The following is a 16255-nucleotide window of genomic DNA, read 5'->3' on the forward strand; positions in this document are numbered from 1 at the left end:
GTTGAATTAGGACCAGGTCAAGTCCAATTTAGCACTGAGAACATTTTGAGCCAATTGTTCTCTCTCTTTTCACCCAACCTGTGTTACAAGATTTAAGCCGTGAGAATAAAATGAATGGGGATCTTCAAAGAACTGCTTTGAGGAAAGGCAGAATATAAATTTAACACACATTGAAAATGTGTCAGTAAAGGGTTTCAACTCTTAATAACCACATGGCTGGACATTCTCCAGAATGTTGATTCCTGTGGTCTCTCATTGAACAAGGTTTTTGCAAGTTTGAAGCCTTATGGAGAAGATTGCAGAATCTAGAGCAGAGCAGAAGGAAAAATAATGTTACCTGCGGCTTTATGAGACTCTTTTTCAAAGACCTTCAGGAGAAAATCTGATAATAGCCTGAGACATTAAATCAAAACATAAAAGTAAGAATTGAGAATAACGCTTGGTGGCAACAACCTTTGCATCTCAGACACTTTGTCTCTCAGAATGTGCTGTATGGGGAGAGCTATCTCAAAGCTTTACGGAAGATTTTTATCTCCATACATGACTAAAAGAAATGGAGACGTGTTATCTAAATTCAGCTCTCTTTTTTTGTGGCCTTCTTGTCCTCTTTGGGTCAGAAGATGCCTGTTTGCTGAAGAAAACTTGATTTTTGGAATCTCCAAGCACAGTTTGGAATCTTGAATGATGGAGGTGCTCAGTCATGTGGGAAGCTGCCGTGACAAGTTAGACTTCCTACTGGACCCACTCGCCCTTCAGTTCATGAAGACTAATGAATGGAGGGGAGTTATAAAAAGGGTTGGTGGTGCTAGATAGCAAGTCCCTGTTTTCTTGTGCGTTACAAGATATCAAGACCACTTGAGCAGAGTTCTTGGGAAAGGTCTAATTTTTGTCTTTTGTCCATCTCCAGGTGTAGAGCAGGTCAGCATTCGATTAGACCTGGAAGCTGAATTGCACTTTACTCACCTAATAATGAAATTCAAGGTACTGTACTGAGGATCTATGAATCATCAGATGCAATAGAGAGGATATTGGATGTTTTGCCTACCTAGGAGATAGAAAAAGTACCCGACAAAAGTATGGCATAGCTATATTTTTTGATGTTTCTTTTAAAAAACTTAGTGGGAAGATGAATGTGCTTTTCTGCAAATACTTCGGTTTCTGGGCCAATTTAAGTTTGTGCCAATGGAGGATTTCCTCTCTTTTTAGAGAAGTGATTTTCATAAAAACCCCAATGAGCAGGGAAAAGTTTAAAGACTTCTCACTGCCTGCTGCGCGCTTGATTATTATTCCACACATCCATTCCCGGTGGCTATTTGCATTTTTGAAACTCATACATGTTAATACAATAATATATTTAACCTTTAAGCTGGCACTTAAATGCTACCCAGCACGGCAGGAATTTCTGTTTTTAATGAAGGCTGAGTGTATCATGAAGTGCACCACAAAGCAACTTTGCCTACCTCTACCTCTGGTGGGTTTTGAATTATACTCCACAAACCTTCTCTGCGTAGAAGTAGGCTGCATTTCATAGACCATGAAACATAGTTTGTTCCATCCAGTTTGGATATTAGAGACAAACTTGGTAAATTGACTTGTGCCATCTTTCTCTGGATATTAAACTATAATTAATAAAACACAGCTATCTGTTTACAGTATTGTGTAACTACACTAACTCTCACTTTATATAAGCCTGTTATATCCTGGTTAGTCTGACTGTGCAGCTGGGCCCATAACCAGTGTTAGGGATACACCCTAGCAGAATCTGCACGGCAGTCAGGCAGGCAGGCAGGCAAAATATGTGAGATAAACGTTTTTGTAGCTTACACTCAGTAAAACAGATACACAGTGCTAATTAAATAGTTTATTCCAGTAAGAATTATAGCATAGTCAAACAGTCCATATATCATTCACTAGTTCAGTCCGTTCAGGGATTATTCAGTTGCAAATTCCAGTGTTGAGAAAGAGAGGTCAGTAAACTTACAAATATCAGTCCAGTAATATATCTCCTTGCAGTAGAGATATGAAGAAGTCAAAAACTCCTCTCTTCCTTCAGCAACTCAGCAGTAGGGGAAACACGCAGTTAATAAACCATCAATCCATCAAACCAGTCAATCGTCAGCAATCAATCAGGTTCTCTTGCTCCCTCTTATGGTGGTTTCACACCACACCCAAAATTACATGCTTTGCAGTTTTAAAGTGACACACACTTAAACTTACAATCATAGTTTATATATATTATTTTACCCAAACTACGTTAGGTAACCTATGTTATTCCTAACACCTACTCTGCATCCATGTCCTCACTACTTCCTTCCTCAGTTGAATAAAGTTTTCCCCAATAAGTTTAACCCACAAAAACTAGGGCGATTCCCCCCCACACACATTTGTTTTGTGCGGTCCTTGGTGGTCTCTGAGTTTGATTGTTTTCTTGTTAGACATTTCATTATCCATCAGTGCTAGAAGGTGTGGGGTTTACTCTCTCTCTATACAAAAGGCTTGCCCTATGAATATTAGTGAGAGTGTTCTTGATGGTTCCTTGATTAAGCTGTGGTTTATGGTTTGATTGTTTGTCTCATTTGGTAATTCCTGGATTGGGGTATTTTGTTTGCTTCTTGATTGTTGATCTTGTATTAATCTTGGTATTGTTTTCTACTTATCTGGGTATTGATTGCTGATGAGTTTGTGTTTTGGTCTTTTTTGGTCTTTTATTTATTAAATTTCTATGCCGCCCACCTCCTTTACAAGGTGGCTCTAGGTGGCTTTTATGTTTCCTTTTAGATAAATAAATAGATAGATAGATAAATTTATTGTCATTGTACTCAGAAACCTGAGAACAACGAAATAAGGTGCTTTTGATTACCTCTTTTGAAGGATCTATGTTGGGTATATGGATACACCAACCAGGTTTGGGTTGAATAAATATGTAAACCTAGGTTTAAGTGTATTGTAGCTTTAAGCACAAGAAACTGCAATGTCATTGTGGGTGCGGTTGCAGGCAGTAATATAGGTAGGAAGGGAAACGTAATAGACCCGGCTTCTGGATGCACCTGGTTTCTGATCCTGGTTTCGAGTTCCTGTTCCTGGTTCCTGGTGTTACTGGTCTCTGGTCTATCTGCTGTCTGCCTGCCTACTACTGTTTACTCATGTATGAGATGTCTACTGTGCAAGATACTTCTCTCTACTGAACACAAGGACTGTTTGCTTGGTGAGCTGTTTCATACTCAGCATTGTCTATGAGAGAGAGGTATCAGAAGAAGAATATTTACAAGCAGATAAAGACATTGTATTTACTGTTTAAAAGACTAGGTAACTGGATGGATATACTGGATACTGACATATGGACTGAATGACTCTTCTTAATCTCTGTGTGAATTAAATACCTATTTTAAAACCACAAACAGTGTTTTTGTCTCAAGTGTGTGTATACTCTTGGGCCCAGCCTCACTCTCATTTGGCTGCCTGGCTTGACTGCTGCTGTGCACTCTGCTCGGGGGTTTATCCCCAAACACTAACATTGGTTATGGGCCCAGCAGAGTGCACAGTCTAATTAACCAGGATATAGCAGTGAGAGCTGGTGTGAGTTGCACATTACTGTAAATACAAACTGTTTGTTAAATAGTTATTTTTCACAAGAGCAATGGCACAAGTAAATTTGCCAAGTCTGTCCATGATATCCAGACTAGATGGAACAAACTATGTTTCATGGTCAATGAAATGTAGTTTACTGCTACGAAGAGAAGGTTTGTGGGACACAATTACAAACCCACCAGATGTATCTAATCTAGATCCTACTGTAGAAGAGGATGCAAAAAGGATACATGACTATGAAAGAAAAAATGAGCAGGCATTATACATCATAGGACTGACTCTCTCAGACCAGCAACTGATTCATATCCGTGGAGTAGAAAATGCTGCAAACTGCTGGGAGAATCTCAAAAGGATTTATGTTCGAGACAGTGTAGGAGCTCATATCAATCTTACACGGAAGCTGTTTAGAACACATCTTGAGATAAATGGAGACATGTTAACTCATTTAAACTGTATGAAAAGCATTTTTCAAGAATTGCAAGAAAAAGAGCTTATATTTAATGAGTTGCAACAAGTATACATCATATTGTCTTCTTTGGATCGAAGCTATGATGATTTTGTGACTGCATTAGAGGTGTTGCCAAAAGACAGTTTATCAGTAACTGAGATTACCAGCAGGCTATTAGAAGAAGCCAAAAGAAGGAGTGAACGTGACCAGCTGAGGGAAGATAAGAATAAGCCTAAGGAAGAGAAATTATCTTCAAAGCCTGAAAGAAACCAGCTGTGTAAAGTAAAGCACCCGGAGGAAGAGAATTTATCTTCGACGGCATACACAATTAAAAAGTGTTTTAATTGTGGAGGCAGAGGACATTTGGCAAGATTCTGCAGAAAAGGAAAAAGCCAGAATGTAAAGAAGCCAAAGAAATCCTTTGAACTAGCCACGTTTAACAACTGTGTTGTGAAGAGTGATATATGGGTGGTGGACAGTGGTGCATCCCACTGCATCACGAGAGATAAGACAAAGTTTGTAAAAATGTCTACAAGCTCACAATGTATATCACTCGCCAATGGCTGGCACCTCAAGGCCAAGGGTGAAGGTATTGCTTATTGTCCATGTTTAAAACAGAATATAAAAATGTTATATGTACCACAGTTAAAGATGAACTTACTTTCTGTAAGAGTATTAGATAAACTAGGATATGTGGTTACATTTAAGAATAATAAGTGCATACTGGAAAGAGACGGCAAAAAGGTAACTGCAGCTTTAAATGGAACATTATATGTCTTACATGATAGTAAGAAAGGGGAGGCACAGACTGTATTTAATAATATCAAGCCTCATGATGATTGTATCCATTTATTGCATAGACGTTTGGGGCATGTGAATTTTAAAATGCTAAAACGTACAGTAGAGTTATCTGAAGGAATAAGGTTAAAGCCCTGTGATAAGTATTTGCGTTGTAATGTCTGTTGTGAAGATAAGAGTAAAATAATGCCTGCAAATAGACTAAATGGTTTCAAAACTAAAGAACCTTTAGAAGTAGTATTTGCAGACATTATAGGTCCAAAGAAACCCAGTATGGGGGGTGCTCGATATATACTGAGCATTATGGACCATTACTCTAGATATGGGTTTTGCTACCTAATGAAAAGCAAAACTGAAACATATCAACATTTCTTCAACTGGTTAAAGTTTGCTGAAAGGAAGACTAAACGGCAACTGATAACCCTGGTGACAGATAATGGTACGGAATTTGTTAACAGCAAATTCCAGAGTAGGTTAAAGGCAGCTGGAATAGCTCATAAGACATCTGCACCATACAGACCACAACACAATGCATTTGTTGAAAGGTGAGGCCAAACTCTGCAGGCAATGACCTGTACTATGCTAACTGATTCTGGGTTACCTGATTCTTTGTGGGGGGAGGCCACAATGTGTGCTAATAATTTATTAAATAACGTGGTTAACTCAACCACTGGTGAAATACCATTCACCATGTGGCATGGCAGGAAGCCTGATCTGAGTTACCTGCACACATTTGGTGCACCAGCATGGGTGCATATCCCTACACAACTCAGGCGTAAAGGGCAACATAGAGCTAAACAATTATTCTTCGTTGGTTACCAAGCTAACCATAGGGCATATAGATTTTGGGAGAAAGGCACATCTAAGGTATTATGTAGTGCTAATGCCCAATTTCTAGAGCACGTAGGATGGGATAAGTTAGAGCAGGATAACAATAACGAGGTGGTTATTGAATCATACAGAAATCCCATTAAGTATCCCTGTAACTTTAAAAATAATGTAAAGCAAGAAGTACAGGAAGAATTAGAGCCCCTAGAGGAAGAAATAGCTGAAGATGAGGAACAGGTAGTAACTCAACCAAGCCCAGTAATACCCAGAAGGACTACACGTATTTCTAGACCGCCTGAAAGATACCAGGCTAATACAGTGTGCCAGGAAAATAGAATCCCAAGTACTGTGGATGAGATAAGAAGATATCCTTCTAAAGAGAAAGAAAAGTGGTATGCAGCAATTAATAAAGAATTGAAGTCTCTGAAGGATATGCAAGTGTATGAAAACGTGAGATTACCTAGTAATGAAAAACCCATTGGCTGCAAATGGATTTTTAAAATAAAAATAGATAAGGATGGAAACACAATCCATAAGGCAAGGCTAGTAGCCCAAGGCTTTAGACAAAGTGCAAAAGACTATGATGAAGTATTTGCACCTAGTCTTAAAGCAGCAACTTTAAGGGCAGCATTAGTGTGGGCAGCAAGCAAGCAATATATAGTTAACCATCTTGATGTGGAAACTGCTTACTTGCATGCTCCACTAAGACATACTGTTTATATGAAAAGGCCTAATGGAGTTAAAGGAGACAATAATAATGATTGTTGGTTATTAAAGAAGAGCCTTTATGGTCTTAAACAATCGGGCTATGAATGGAACCAGTATATTGTAAAGGAACTGAACAATATAGGGTTTAAAGCTGGTTTAGCCGACCCATGTCTATTTAAGAGAGAAAAGAATGGGAAGATATCATTATTATTGTTGTTTACTGATGATATTGCTCTGATGACTAAAACTAATGATGAAGCAAATGAAATAATAACATCATTAGCCAAGAAAATAAAAATCAAGCAATTAGGGGAGATAAAGAGATATCTAGGATTGAATATACTGAGAACACAGAAAGGTTTTAAGATATCTCAGGAAGATAAGATATCTAAATTGCTAATAGATTATAAGATGGAACTTTGTAAGCCTGCAAAGACTCCAATGAGTCAGGATATTTGCAAAATGGATACACAAAGTCCAAAATGTGATAAGGCACTATATCAATCTTTGATTGGTAGCTTATCATATATTAGCAATTGGTCAAGGCCAGATATTGCTTTTAGTATTAATCAGCTGGCACGGCACAATAACGATCCGCTTCAATGTCACTGGAATGCATTGAAAAGAATCCTAAGGTATCTTAAAGGAACATTACACCATGCATTGTATTTAGAACCAGAAGGTGATCTCATATTGAGTGCTTATGCAGATGCTAGTTTTGCATCAGAAAGAGATACAAGAAAGTCGACTTCAGGAACAGCCATAATGCTGGGTAAGACATTAATAGGCTGGAAGTCAATAAGGCAACAGCATATAAGTTTGTCTACTATGGAGGCAGAATTCTCCTGTTTATCTTTATTGTGTACTGAGTTAATTATGTACAAACAAATGTTGAAGGATATGGGTATAACTGTAAATTACCCTATAGTTGTACATGAAGATAATCAGGCAGCAATTCAAATGGCCACTAATATTGCAGTTAAAACGAGAAGTAAACATACAGATTTGAGGTATCTTAATGTAAGACAGTCTGTACAGAATACATTGATACAGCTGGAATACTGCATGTCGGAGGACAATGTAGCTGATCATTTTACTAAAGCCCAAGGTGCTATTAAGCATCTAGAGAGTTGTGAAAAATATGGGTTTAGAATGTAAAGGCATTACATATTTATATCACCCAAAAGGGGAGAATGTTGGGTATATGGATACACCAACCAGGTTTGGGTTGAATAAATATGTAAACCTAGGTTTAAGTGTATTGTAGCTTTAAGCACAAGAAACTGCAATGTCATTGTGGGTGCGGTTGCAGGCAGTAATATAGGTAGGAAGGGAAACGAATAGACCCGGCTTCTGGATGCACCTGGTTTCTGATCCTGGTTTCGAGTTCCTGTTCCTGGTTCCTGGTGTTACTGGTCTCTGGTCTATCTGCTGTCTGCCTGCCTACTACTGTTTACTCATGTATGAGATGTCTACTGTGCAAGATACTTCTCTCTACTGAACACAAGGACTGTTTGCTTGGTGAGCTGTTTCATACTCAGCATTGTCTATGAGAGAGAGGTATCAGAAGAAGAATATTTACAAGCAGATAAAGACATTGTATTTACTGTTTAAAAGACTAGGTAACTGGATGGATATACTGGATACTGACATATGGACTGAATGACTCTTCTTAATCTCTGTGTGAATTAAATACCTATTTTAAAACCACAAACAGTGTTTTTGTCTCAAGTGTGTGTATACTCTTGGGCCCAGCCTCACTCTCATTTGACTGCCTGGCTTGACTGCTGCTGTGCACTCTGCTCGGGGGTTTATCCCCAAACACTAACAATCTATTAATGTTATTTATATCTAGAATCAACTTGATTCTTCTCAGATTTCTTGGACCACAGCTCTATAATTTCAAGTCACTTGCCATGCTGATCTTGGGTTGCTGGGATTTGCATTCCAGAGACTCTCGGCCTCAGAATAAGCTACCTGTAGTGCACATCTGAAGAACCAACTTACTATGGGATCCTCTAATCCAAGGGTGTCAAATTCCTGTCATCCTGGCTGTGTCACGTGACATATCAGGACTTTCCCCCCTTTCACTAAACTGGGTGTGGGCGTAGCCAGCACGTGACGCATCTAGCCCTGCTCTAGTCCACGAGTAGCGCAAATGATGTCGACACAACTTTGCCCTTTTCCTGCCACTGATCTCAGCAGTGCTTTGTAATGAGACCAGTGATTGAAACTATCCTAACAATTCATTGTGGGACCTGTTAGGTTCAGCAATTGGGGGTGTTGCTTCCTCAAGCAGATCTGGGACTATTTATTTTATAAAATTTATTTATTTGATTTGTCGATCGCTTACAAGATAATAGGTATAAGTATAAAGGTGAGTAAGAATATAGGAAATAGGTACGAATAAATGGGGACAATAGGACAGGGATGGGAGGCACTATGGTGCACTTATGCATGTCCCTTACAGACCTCTTAGGAATGGGATGAGGTCAATAGTGGATAGTTTGAGGTTAAAGGAGTGGGGGTTTGAGGATGTAACAACCATTTTGTTGCTGAAGTCATACTTTTTGCAATCAAATCTGGAAAGGTTTACATTGAGTTTGTATCTGTTGTGTGCTCTTGTATTGTTGCGGTTGAAACTGAAGTAGTCATTGATTGGTAGGACATTGCAGCAGATAATTTTGTGTACTACGCTTAAGTCCAATTGTAGGTGGCGCAGTTCAAGATTTTCCAAGCCACAGATTTCAAGCCTGGTGATATAGGGTTGCAAGCAGAGAAGTGTAGTACTCTTCTCGTGAAATATTTCTGGACTCGCTCAATTGTATTAATGTCCGATGTACAGTGCAGATTCCAGACAAATGAGCTGTATTCGAGTATTGGTCTAGCAAAAGTTTTGTATGCCCTAGTTAGCAATTCAATATTTCCAGAGGAGAAGCTTCGTAAGATTAGATTTACAACTCTTAATGGCTTTTTGGCAATGCTGTTACAGTGAGCTCTGGCACTTAGATCATTAGATATGAGTGCTCCGAGGTCCTTGACAGAGTGGGGGTCATCAATGAGGTCATATCCGCCTAGCTTGTATTTGGTGTACTGATTTTTTTTACCAATGTGTAGGACAGAGCATTTGTTGGTCGAGATTTGGAGTTGCCAAATGTTTGACCATTCAGATACATAATCAAGGTCACTTTGAAGAACAGTAGCATTGTCGGTGGTGTTGAATAGTTTTACATCATCCGCGAAGAGGACGCAGTTACTTATAAGGTGATTGCAAAGGTCATTTATATAAGAGTATAAAGAGTGTAGGTCCTAGAATGTTGCCTTGGGGAACACCGCTGTTAACTGGAGCAGGGTTTGCTCTTATGGGAGGAGATATCCTGTATCAGAGGGCTCGATGGGTCTAGTCATCAGTCGAAACCTGATTTGGGAGGGTGAGGGGGAAGCAGTAAAACATGAGAGAGCCTTCCCTTCTATTTACTGGGACTTGCTGAATCACTGTAGCATCTGATCCAACAAGGTGTTATGAGTTAAATTGACACTCAACCCTCTGGGACATGTCTTGTAGTTATTCCATGGGTGGAAATATATCAGAAAAGTGCCAGTAAAATAAAAATGTATTATATTCTTAAGCAAGTCATGGAAACTTTTCCATAATACCATGGAAATATACTGTATTATATAGACATTGAATGAATGAATGAAATGAATGAAATGAATGAAATGAATATACAGATGGTCTGATGGAAAAAAGCGAATTAAACTTGCATCTAGAAAAGTCAATCTCTTTTGTTCCCAAATACCTGACTTCCTTTGGTATTCATGTTTGTTTTGGACATTTTAATGTAGAGATCATCTCTTAATGATGTACAGGGAAGTTAGCTGGAGTAGCGACAAATATTCTTCCATTAATTCTTCCCTTCCTTCTCTTTCAGACTTTCCGTCCAGCAGCAATGCTCATTGAGCGTTCATCAGATTTTGGGCAAAGCTGGAAAGTTTATCGCTACTTTGCCTTCAATTGCTCCAAGCTCTTCCCAGATGTTCCTACTCAGATCCCAACACATGTCAATCAAGCAATGTGCGATGAGAGATACTCTGAGATTGAGCCCTCCAACTATGGTGAAGTCAGTGCTATTCTATGGAAGTAGAATGAAATGCAATTGGCAATGTCACTTGGAAGACCAGAGAATTGTATCTCTGTAATTATATGAACAACCTGGGGAAGATAAGCAGTCAGTCTTTATTTACTCAAGCAGATTTAAATCCCTTCCCCAAATTCCCCCACTGTTTTCTATGCAGCTCCAGAAACACAAGCTCATTCATAGCTCAGTTTGTCTCTCTCAACTACGATTAATGGAACTAGAATACAAATAGATACTCGGCTCTGAGAAAGGGCTGCAATCGGATAGCAAACCTAATTTGCAGGCAGGACATCCTAGATTTAATTTAGGTAAGGAGTGTGAAGGTTTTTAAGGTGGCTGCCTCTCAGCATGGATAATACAGAGTGAAGAAAAAATAATGGCCTGGTTCACTGTAGTGCAGTTGACTGTGTTCACCGAATAGAAAGATCAATGTCACATTCAAATTAATTTTTAAACAATAGAAAGGAATATAAAATCTCAAGTTTTGAGCGTGAATGCAGACATCCACAATTGTTGAAATGACCTTGGAAAGTAGTAACTGAGGTTTTTGAGATGAATGTCTTGGGGCAAACTGGATGAGGTCTAGTCTTAAAATGTTATCAAACGGTAGCCTTGGGAATACCGAACTTAAATTGGGATATATCTCTGAAACAGCAGTGGGATCTTACCTGTTCCACTACCTAATGTGCACACGCAGCTTTCCACACACCAGCTGAGGCCTGCAGCGCCAATCAGCTGAGAGGATAAAGAAGAGAAAAGTGCAGGGGCAGGTGGGAGAGCCAATCCTGCGCTTTTCTCTTCTTTCTCCTCTCAGCTGATCCTCAGAGGCTTTTTTATCTCCTCTCAGCTGATCGTGGGAGGCTTTCTTTTTTTTTTTTTTACTACCGGTTCAGTCGAACCAGGCTGAACCGGTAGAATACCACTACTGCTCTGAAGGGAATTGGTCAGTTTCATCTGGTTTGTGGAAACTCCTTGTTAAGTTCTTACACACATAGCCCTTGACTTATGACCCCAACTGAATCCAAACTTTCTGTTGCTAAGTGAGGGATTTGTTAAGTGAGTTTTGCCCCATTTTATAACTTTTCTTGCCACAGTTTATATTAAATTGTTAATAACCCAGTTGTTAAGTGAATCTGGCTTCCCCATTGACTTTGCTGGTCAGAGATTCACCAAAGCTTTATCACCCGACCCTGGGACACTGCAACCGTCATAAGTATGAGTCAGTCACCAAGTGTCTGAATTTTGATCATGTGATCACCAGGATACTGCAATGGTTAAGTGTGAAAGTCACTTTTTCAGTGCTTTTGTAACTTTGAACGATCACTAAATGAACTGTTTCAGGGTGTGTTAAATTTTATGACTTTCAATTTGCAACCATTAGGTGTTCTGACCAAGGCTTCCTGAGACATTAAGAAATACACATTAGTCCCAAAAACTTTTGTTTTATTTCAACAGTTGTGAATTATAGTCATTCACAGCCCATATTGAGTCTCAAACAGTTTGTTAATAGTCCCACAGAAGTCTGCCAAAGTCCTTTGGGATAAGTCTGATAAGCACACACCTTTATCTTTCTTGAAATGCTGCCAAGACTAAATTGCCAATTAGTTGTACAAGACCAAACTGAGCACAAAGTCAACATGGAGCTTCAGGTTTCAAACCGACCAGTACAAACAAAATTGCTTCCTGCAAAGGTTCATGTCCCTTTGCTCCTCCTTTATGTCTTATAGGAGGGCCAATCACCTCCAAGCCTTACTGCCAAGTTGTCCCTCTTGTCTTAATTGTTCTTGCCTTCTGGCAGCTCTGCACACACGTGCACTGATAACAGGCTCCCCCTGTTCCTCTGCCTCACTGCTGTCAGATTCTGGAAGCTCTGGAGTCAGCACATAACTCCCAGATGGCCCTGGCCCCATCTCTGCATCGGACGCAGAACCCTGGTCCAAGTCCTCCCCAGATTCCTGGACTGGCCCATGTTCTTTTCCACCGTCCGACTCTGCTGCTATCTCTGCAGGCTGCCGGCGGACCACAACATTAGGGATACTCAAAAGCCTTGCAAATTGTAAAGATATTTTGGTTACTATAATATAATTTAGATGTGCTTGGTAAGTAACTACATAAATACCATAACTTTTGTAATAACATTTTGTTTGTTTCAATTGTGGTAAGTCAAGGACTACCTGTATAGATTACAGCTAAGCCAGAATGTCGCATTTTTCTTGCTCCTTACCTAAGGAAGAACAGGGTAGAAAGACCAGGGCAGATCTGACAGGTGCAAAATGGTCCTTGGATTATGACTATAAATGAGCCTGGAACATTGCATCATTAAGTGAGTCAGCATGTGACTCACTTAATTTTTACAACATGTTTGTGACGGTCGTTAAGAGATTGCAATGGTAAACTAATCTATTTTACCGAATGGGCTGTTTTTGATGGAATGAAAAGTAAATGCTGGAAACCAGCCAAACCTATCAAAAATTGTGATCACATGACCACGGCATGCTGCAAACTGCCGTCAAGGTTGCCAAGCATCCAAAATGTGAGGATACAATTGAAGGTGTTTGTGTACGGCTGTCATAACTTCAAAATCAGGTCATAAGTAGCTTGTCTATAAGTTTGTGTATCAGCTCATAAGTAAATTGGTCATAAGAGCCTCAGTGGCACAGTGGTTAGAGTGCTGTACTGCAGGCTACTTTCTGCTGACTGCTGGCTGCCTGCAATTTGGCAGTTTGAATCCCACCAGGCTCATCAAGGTTGACTCAGCCTGCCATCCTTCCGAGGTGGGTAAAATGAGGAGCCAGATTGTTGGGGGCAATAGGATGACTCTGGAAACTGCTTAGAGAGGGCTATAAAGCGCTGTGAAGCGGTATATAAGTCAGGGGTGGGATGCAAATATTTTTACTACCGGTTCTGTGGGAGTGGCTAGGTGGGCATGTCCATGTGACTGGGTGGACGTGGCTTTTTGTGTGTGTGTGTGTGTGCAGCACCACACTCCCCGCACTCCAGTTCTTTTTTTTTTTCCCCTCCTGGGCCTCAGGGAAGCCTCCTGGGAGGCCATTTTTGCTCCCAGAAAGCTTCCCTGAGGCCCAGGAAGGCAGAGTGTGAGGGGGTAGCCACAGCACAAATGGTAGCATTTTTTACTACCAGTTCGTTTGAACCAGGCCGAACCGGTAGAATTCCACTACTGATATAGTGCTATTGTTAAGTGCTATTGCTATTGTGGGGAGTCTGTTAAAAGTCAAAGATTACCTGTGATAGGTTTTGGATACATGGCTATGACCCTAACAGAATTGGGCTCCAGGTTTTTCCTGTTTAACTACCATACCAACAATGTTAAAAGAAAGTGCAAGTTAAAATAAGAAAAAACATTCTAAGCATTCATAGTTTCCCTATCCGTGTGCCAGAGAAATATCAAGGAGTTTCTCCTGATACCTTCAGTTCTAAGTAAAGTAGCTGGGACCAAATCTTTTAGCCTTTTCATATCAAAAAACGCTATTCAGCACAAACTTAATTCTTTACATGGGAGATTTTTTTCCCACCCATCTCAAAACCTCTGTATTTCTCAAGGGCTCGTTTTAACTTTAGCTCAGTTGTCTGCTGTTCTAGGGCAGATTCCCGAATTTGTAATATTAAGGTGATGGGAAAAATCAGCCTTCTTTGAAATTCGGTACGTTGTGGTACCACTAAATATGAGAACCTCTTTCATAGCGACAGTATTATGACATGCCGGGTTTTGTCTCTGTGTAACACAGCTTTTAAAAAGATGTCTTCTCTGTGTTTATGTAGTTTATTCACTACTTTGGATTTCTTATTTTGAAGGGTGAATGTGATTAATTATTATTAGACCCAGTCATTGGCTAATTTAGATAGCAGCCTTGCCCTCACTGTTTTTCCTTGGACATTGATCTTGGTAAAAAGAACTCAATGACTTTACAGACTGTTCGTGGCTCATGACTGGTTGCCTAAATTACCATTTGAGGTTATAACAAACTTCAGAAAAGCTACTTATGACCTATCCTGAACAACTGCGCATGCACACATACACACACACACACACACACACACATGGGCACATGGTCTCATTTCAGGTGCTTACATTTAAGACCAGTTGTAGTGTCCTATGTTTATGTGATTGATTTTTGACTTTTTTGCCGTCAGAAAACAGGAAAACACACCCATCGGCTATGCCAGATTTGGTTCACTTACCAATCATGGTGGCTTTCTTTCCAACCATTGTAAAAGCGGTCATAAAAATTGACTAGGCTTATGATCAATGATTTATGATTAAAATCCCAGCCTCAGTTGTGGTCATAAATTGAAGTCTACCTGTCTGCCCTTAGAAAGTTAGGGAAAACTTAGGTGTATCTCTTCTCTCCGCAGGTCATTTTCAAGGTACTAGATCCAGCTGTGAAAGTAGAAGACCCTTACAGCCAGGAAATCCAAGGTAAGTCTTCAACGGGAAGTAAGGAAGAAATCGCTTCCGAGAATTGAAAAGAAATGTTGCCAAAGATTTTTAAAAATGTTGCCAAGGCTTTAGATATTGATATAGAATCATGCTTGCGATAGTGGTGAAAATCTTTAGCTCGAGTGAGGGATAAAGGTGGTGGTTTGTTCTCTGAGCTTATGGGTTGGTTTCTAAATGTTTCATTACCAGGCTAGATAATACCTTCAGCGGAATCTAGGGAACAGAACGGAATTGCCCTAAATTCCACTGAAGGTGTTACCTAGCCGTTACTGAACATTTCGTTTGAACGAAATGTTCGGAAACCAATCCACAAGCTCGGAGAACAAACCTCCACCCACACAGAGTCATACCATGAACAAGCAAATATGGGAACAAGTATTAAGGTTATAGAGGACTTTTTAATAAAGAAAGGGCATCATTATTAGAAGAAAGATCACTGTAGTGGAATGTGAGAATGACCTTGGTAGATGGGAGGAAAGGGATGCTGCCTAGGGAACAATTAGATAAAAGAAGGAGAAGCCCACAACTGAGTATTGGGTGGGAAAGAGATTTAGAGAGGATCCAACCGGGGTGGGTTTCAAAAGTTTTAGCAACTGGTTCTCTGCCCGGTTGCTGGGTGGGCGTGGCCATGATAGGGTGGCGTAGTTGGCCTTCTGCACCACAGTGGTGGGGGCAGTTTGGGCACATTTTCAGCCTTCCGGAACTTCTGGGAGTCCCAATTTTTCACCCTCCCCAGGCTCCGGAGGCTTTCCTCGTGCCTTTGAGAAAGCAAAAATGGAGAACTGGTAGCAGCCCACTCCTGGATCCATCCTAACTAATCAGGCATGGTGAGAGACGGTGGGAAATTTGTACTTTCAGACGTGCAATATTTTACCAATCTAGCCTTATAATAAAATTGAATTAGCTCATCTTGTCCTGTGTCCACTCTGGTCAACGTGGGAGGCAGACAGCCCTCTCAAACTGGATTGGCATTCAGGTTCATTTAACAGGGATTATTGTAGTTTGTGGTAGCACAATGCTGTATATGCCAGTTTTTCAGTTTATTTATTTATAAAATTTATAGGCTGCCCATCTCAGCTCAAGGTATCCTCCAGATCTGTTGGACAATCTCACCCTGTGGGCATGTGATGGGAATTTTTATTCAACACTTTGGAAGAGATACATTTGGGAAAAGGTAGTAGTTATATTATTGTGCTTCCTGCCTGATAACCGTGACTATAAGAAGGAGGAAGAAAAGCAAGAAAATAGAAAATGGGGAGGCTGAAGAGTCTGTAAAAGCTAAACTGC

At 40.1% G+C, this 16255-nt stretch overlaps 1 protein-coding gene across 4 annotated transcripts in view; it reads left to right on the top strand.

Moving 5' to 3' along the window:
• Positions 1 to 16255, top strand: part of LOC113447625 (laminin subunit beta-1-like) — a 109466-nt gene that overhangs the window by 21416 nt on the left and 71795 nt on the right. For all 4 annotated transcript variants that reach the window (XM_087923514.1, XM_087923515.1, XM_087923516.1 and 1 more), the window contains exons 5-7: positions 908 to 981; positions 10303 to 10491; positions 14884 to 14947. In XM_087923514.1, the coding sequence (XP_087779640.1) occupies positions 908 to 981; positions 10303 to 10491; positions 14884 to 14947 (327 nt within the window). The remainder of the gene's footprint in view (positions 1 to 907; positions 982 to 10302; positions 10492 to 14883; positions 14948 to 16255) is intronic.

The sequence above is a fragment of the Pseudonaja textilis genome, chromosome 2 (genome assembly GCF_049901715.1).
Source record: "Pseudonaja textilis isolate UNSWEBS1 chromosome 2, rPseTex1.2, whole genome shotgun sequence".
Lineage (NCBI taxonomy): Eukaryota > Metazoa > Chordata > Lepidosauria > Squamata > Elapidae > Pseudonaja > Pseudonaja textilis.